This window comes from Mustela nivalis, assembly GCF_964662115.1.
Source record: "Mustela nivalis genome assembly, chromosome: 11".
Classification (NCBI taxonomy): domain Eukaryota; kingdom Metazoa; phylum Chordata; class Mammalia; order Carnivora; family Mustelidae; genus Mustela; species Mustela nivalis.
In genome coordinates this window covers 94,461,723-94,465,506 of record NC_139030.1, presented here as the reverse complement: position 1 = coordinate 94,465,506, position 3,784 = coordinate 94,461,723, and the positions used below count along the sequence as shown (strand labels likewise).

The 3,784-nt window shown below is 45.2% G+C and overlaps 1 protein-coding gene across 1 annotated transcript; it reads left to right on the top strand.

Annotated features, from left to right (window-relative positions):
* Window positions 1–387: 387 nt before the first annotated feature.
* On the top strand, window positions 388–2,544 carry LOC309843597 (gamma-crystallin E-like; the record flags this gene model as incomplete). Its single annotated transcript, XM_082689152.1, has 2 exons — window positions 388–510; window positions 2,272–2,544. 2 exons carry the CDS (start codon window positions 388–390, stop codon window positions 2,542–2,544), a joined length of 396 nt encoding a protein of 131 aa, XP_082545278.1.
* Window positions 2,545–3,784: the final 1,240 nt, after the last annotated feature.

Genomic DNA, 3,784 nt, shown 5'->3' with positions numbered 1-3,784 from the left:
TACAATAAGTCCCCGCCCCACCCCCGCAGTCATTATGTAGAAAAGAGAGAGAGAAAATCCCCTCCTCACCCCGCGGGCCCCTTTTGTGTTGCTCCTGCCAACGCAGCAGCCCTCCTGCTATATAGACGCGCGCCAGGGCGGCCCATCACTGACCTCCATCACCAGCCATGGGGAAGGTGAGCCCAGCGCAGCCGCAGGCCAGGAGGGGGCCCCGCATGCTGGGGCCTGGGGCCAGGCCTCTGAGCCTTTCCCTCCCTTGCCTTGCAGATCACTTTCTACGAGGACCGTGGCTTCCAGGGCCGCCACTACGAGTGCAGCAGTGACCACCCGAACCTGCAGCCCTACTTCAGCCGCTGCAACTCGGTGCGCGTGGACAGCGGCTGCTGGATGCTCTATGAGCAGCCCAACTACGCGGGCTGCCAGTACTTCCTGCGGCGCGGGGACTACCCCGACTACCAGCAGTGGATGGGCCTCAGCGACTCGGTCCGCTCCTGCCGCCTCATCCCGCACGTGAGTCCAGCCCCCCAGGCCCTGCTGGGTCCTCCCGCCACATGAGCGCTCCAGACCCGGCTTTCAGACTACGGGGCGGCAGCCTTCTGTTGCTGCTCTATGTTCTCCTTTCCTTTCTGAATATCTCCAAGGTTTTCTTCCATTGAAAATGTGTTGCAGTGCTTTTAATTTAAAGATTTATTTTGCTTTGTTTAAATTAAACTCACCTCTACTGGGAAAATTCACAGTGTCCATGGCTCTGGTGACAAATAAAGCAACATGTTGAAATTGGTTCATCAGGTGTCCTGGGGCTAGTTCCTTGGGCTACTTCTCTCTCTTCATCTGTAAAATGGGGACAATAAAAGTAGCTAAGTCATAGGGTCGGAATAAGGCTGAAAGCAGAGTACCTAGCACATGGCAAGCCACCACTTCTCCTATGTTAACTATTTATGAACATCAAGTCCAGCTTTTCATTCAGTCAAAACAACTAACCAACGAGCTGATTCCGGCAGCTCCTGCAAAACCCACTGTTCCCCAAATCAAGCCCCTGTGTCCTGAAATCCCACAGTTGGGGATTCTCTAATCTATGACACAGTCCTGTGGAAATGTGCCGCTTTTGCAAAGTGTGAAACCCACTCAGACTGACTCAAACCCATGCCTTGATGGACCCAGAGGAGGAGGAAGAACCTGAAAGTCCTGGTTTCTCCTTTCCCGTCTGGACTTTTCTAATTACAGACTGAACACCCCAGTCATTAGTGTCTCATAAAAAAAGAAAAGTCTAGAATGGTTGCTCCACATGCACCAGACTGCCGTGAAGACCAAATTAACTGATGTATGTGTGGGTCCTTTCTCAACCGCGGGAGATTCCTTATTAGCCATCTTTCATCCTGCGGATGATTGCTCGTGAGAACTTCTAAAGACCTATCAGCAGCGGGAGCAGGAAGATACTGAGACGATTGGCACCTTCTGGAAGGGACATAAAAGTAGAGCAAGTGCTCAAGGAAAAATAGGCAGGATTTGCTCCAGACAAAAAAGTCTAACTTTCCATTTTTTCTAAGGTTTTATGCTCCCTTGGTCCTGGGCAGGTCTCCTTCATGATCTTTGGCCCCCATGTTTGTTCATTACATAAGCAGACTTGCAGAAGCGTGTATTAGAACTGAGAAATAAATCTCATCTTTGTGATGCCTCTTGCCTTTCAGGATCTCAGAGTAGCAGGGCTTAAAGTAGATGAAAGGGATTAGGGGTCACCTGGGCTATACTTTCTTTTCGAATTGCTGCCAGTCTGCGACTTCACCTGAAGGAAAAGCAACTTGGCTTCCTTTCCCACTAGCTTCTTCTAATACTCTTGAGATCAAAATTATAACTTTCTTTTCCAAGGGATCCTTTTAAAATTTTTATTTAAATATTTAATTATTTTTATGCCATCCAAGGATCACTTCAGTCCACTATAAGCCCATAAAGGTCAGAGAAATATAGATATACATAGTTACTTAAGAGTGATACTAACTAGGGCCAGCATGTATGATTTATATAGGTTGGGGCCCTAGAAACGCTAGGGAATGCATGCATAATTTGATCTAGGAGAATGATGCTTTCTTCAGTTTTGCAACGTACAACTTATTTAACTGTACACAGCTGCCCTGGTGTTGCCTATCTTTAAAACTTGTCATCTTTGATATAGAAAAGATAAAGAGATGTCCGTTCCCTCTGTGGGGTGTGTGACTGGTTGCAAAGGGCTAGGTTTTCTGACTTCTCCTCATCTGCTCATTACTAAACCCACAGACCAGCTCCCACAGGATCAGGATTTACGAGCGAGAGGACTACAGGGGCCAGATGGTAGAGATCACTGAGGACTGCTCCTCGCTTCATGACCGCTTCCACTTCAGTGAGATCCACTCCTTCCACGTGCTGGAGGGCTGCTGGATCCTCTACGAGCTGCCCAACTACCGGGGACGGCAGTACCTGCTGAGACCGGGGGACTATAGGCGCTACTATGACTGGGGGGCCATGAGTGCCCGAGTGGGCTCCCTGCGGAGAGCCATAGATTACTATTGAAGTATACCCTGTTCTCCATTTGGAAACTAATAAAATATTTCCTGTGTGTTTGATGCAACTATGTGGTCCTGTTTGCCTTTTAGGCTCAGGAGAATGCAAGCTGGGAATAACATGGATTTGCTTACACAGATCAGTGGAAAGGGTGGTATGGGGTAGCAGTTGAGAGCACAGCCTCTGGAGTCAAATGCCTTGTCCAAATCCTTACTAGCTATATAGCATTTCTGTGCCCCAGTTTCCCAACTTGTAAAACTCAGGGTAATAATATTCTTTGTCTCATAACGTTATGATGTGGATTACATGAGTTTTTATTTTAGAGTCACTGACATAGTTTAGCTTTGCATATAGTAGTTTCTAGGAAGGTGTTCTATAAGCTTGCTGGCAGAACCCCTCATCACCTTCTTAGTACTCTTCCTTAGTAGACATCTCTTTTGGAGGTTGTATTAAGTGGGACAGCTGAGTGATAGAGTTAGATAAGTTTGCTAAGATAACTTGTCTAATATGACTTAGGTTAAACATATGTGACTGGCTGAATAGATTTATTATTTTTGTATCCAGAGCATAAATATAAGAAAGAAGTGTCACATAAGCAAAAAACCCAAATGACTCTTCCAAACATTTTTCTACTTACCGGAGGTAGAGAGCACTCAGGTAGTGTGTGCACTGATGAGAATGAGCACGGAGTGACAGAAGTAAAGACAGGTGGTGCATGATCAGGAAAGTAAAATGCAATCACGGCAGATGAAGTTCCTCAAATGAAACCTACTTAGGTATTTTATTACATCACAAGATTTTAAGTGTAAATACTAGACTTCTCCATTTCAGAGGTTTATCATGTACGTGAGAAAAAACAAATTTCTTCCTAGCTTAGGGATTTGTCTCATGGTAAAAATGGCAACATCTTGTTGAAATATGGTCTTGGGGAGCTGAAGGGCTATTATTATGAAAGAACCACTGCAAGCGATTTTCTATTTAAAAAAAAAGAAGAAGAAGAAGAAGAAGAAGAAGAAGAAGAAGAAGAAGAGGAAGAAGAGGAAGAAGAAGAAGAAGAAGAAGAAGAAGAAGAAGAAGAAGAAGAAGAAGAAGAAGAAGAAGAAGAAGAAGAAGAAGAAAGAAAGAAAGAAAGAAAAGAAAGGGAATATGTTCAGCTAGGAAATATATTGTTTCCCCAAACCTCAAACATTAGACAGATTATTTATGCCTAACATTTTATTTCGCTAACACCCATGCATGCTCCAAGGCA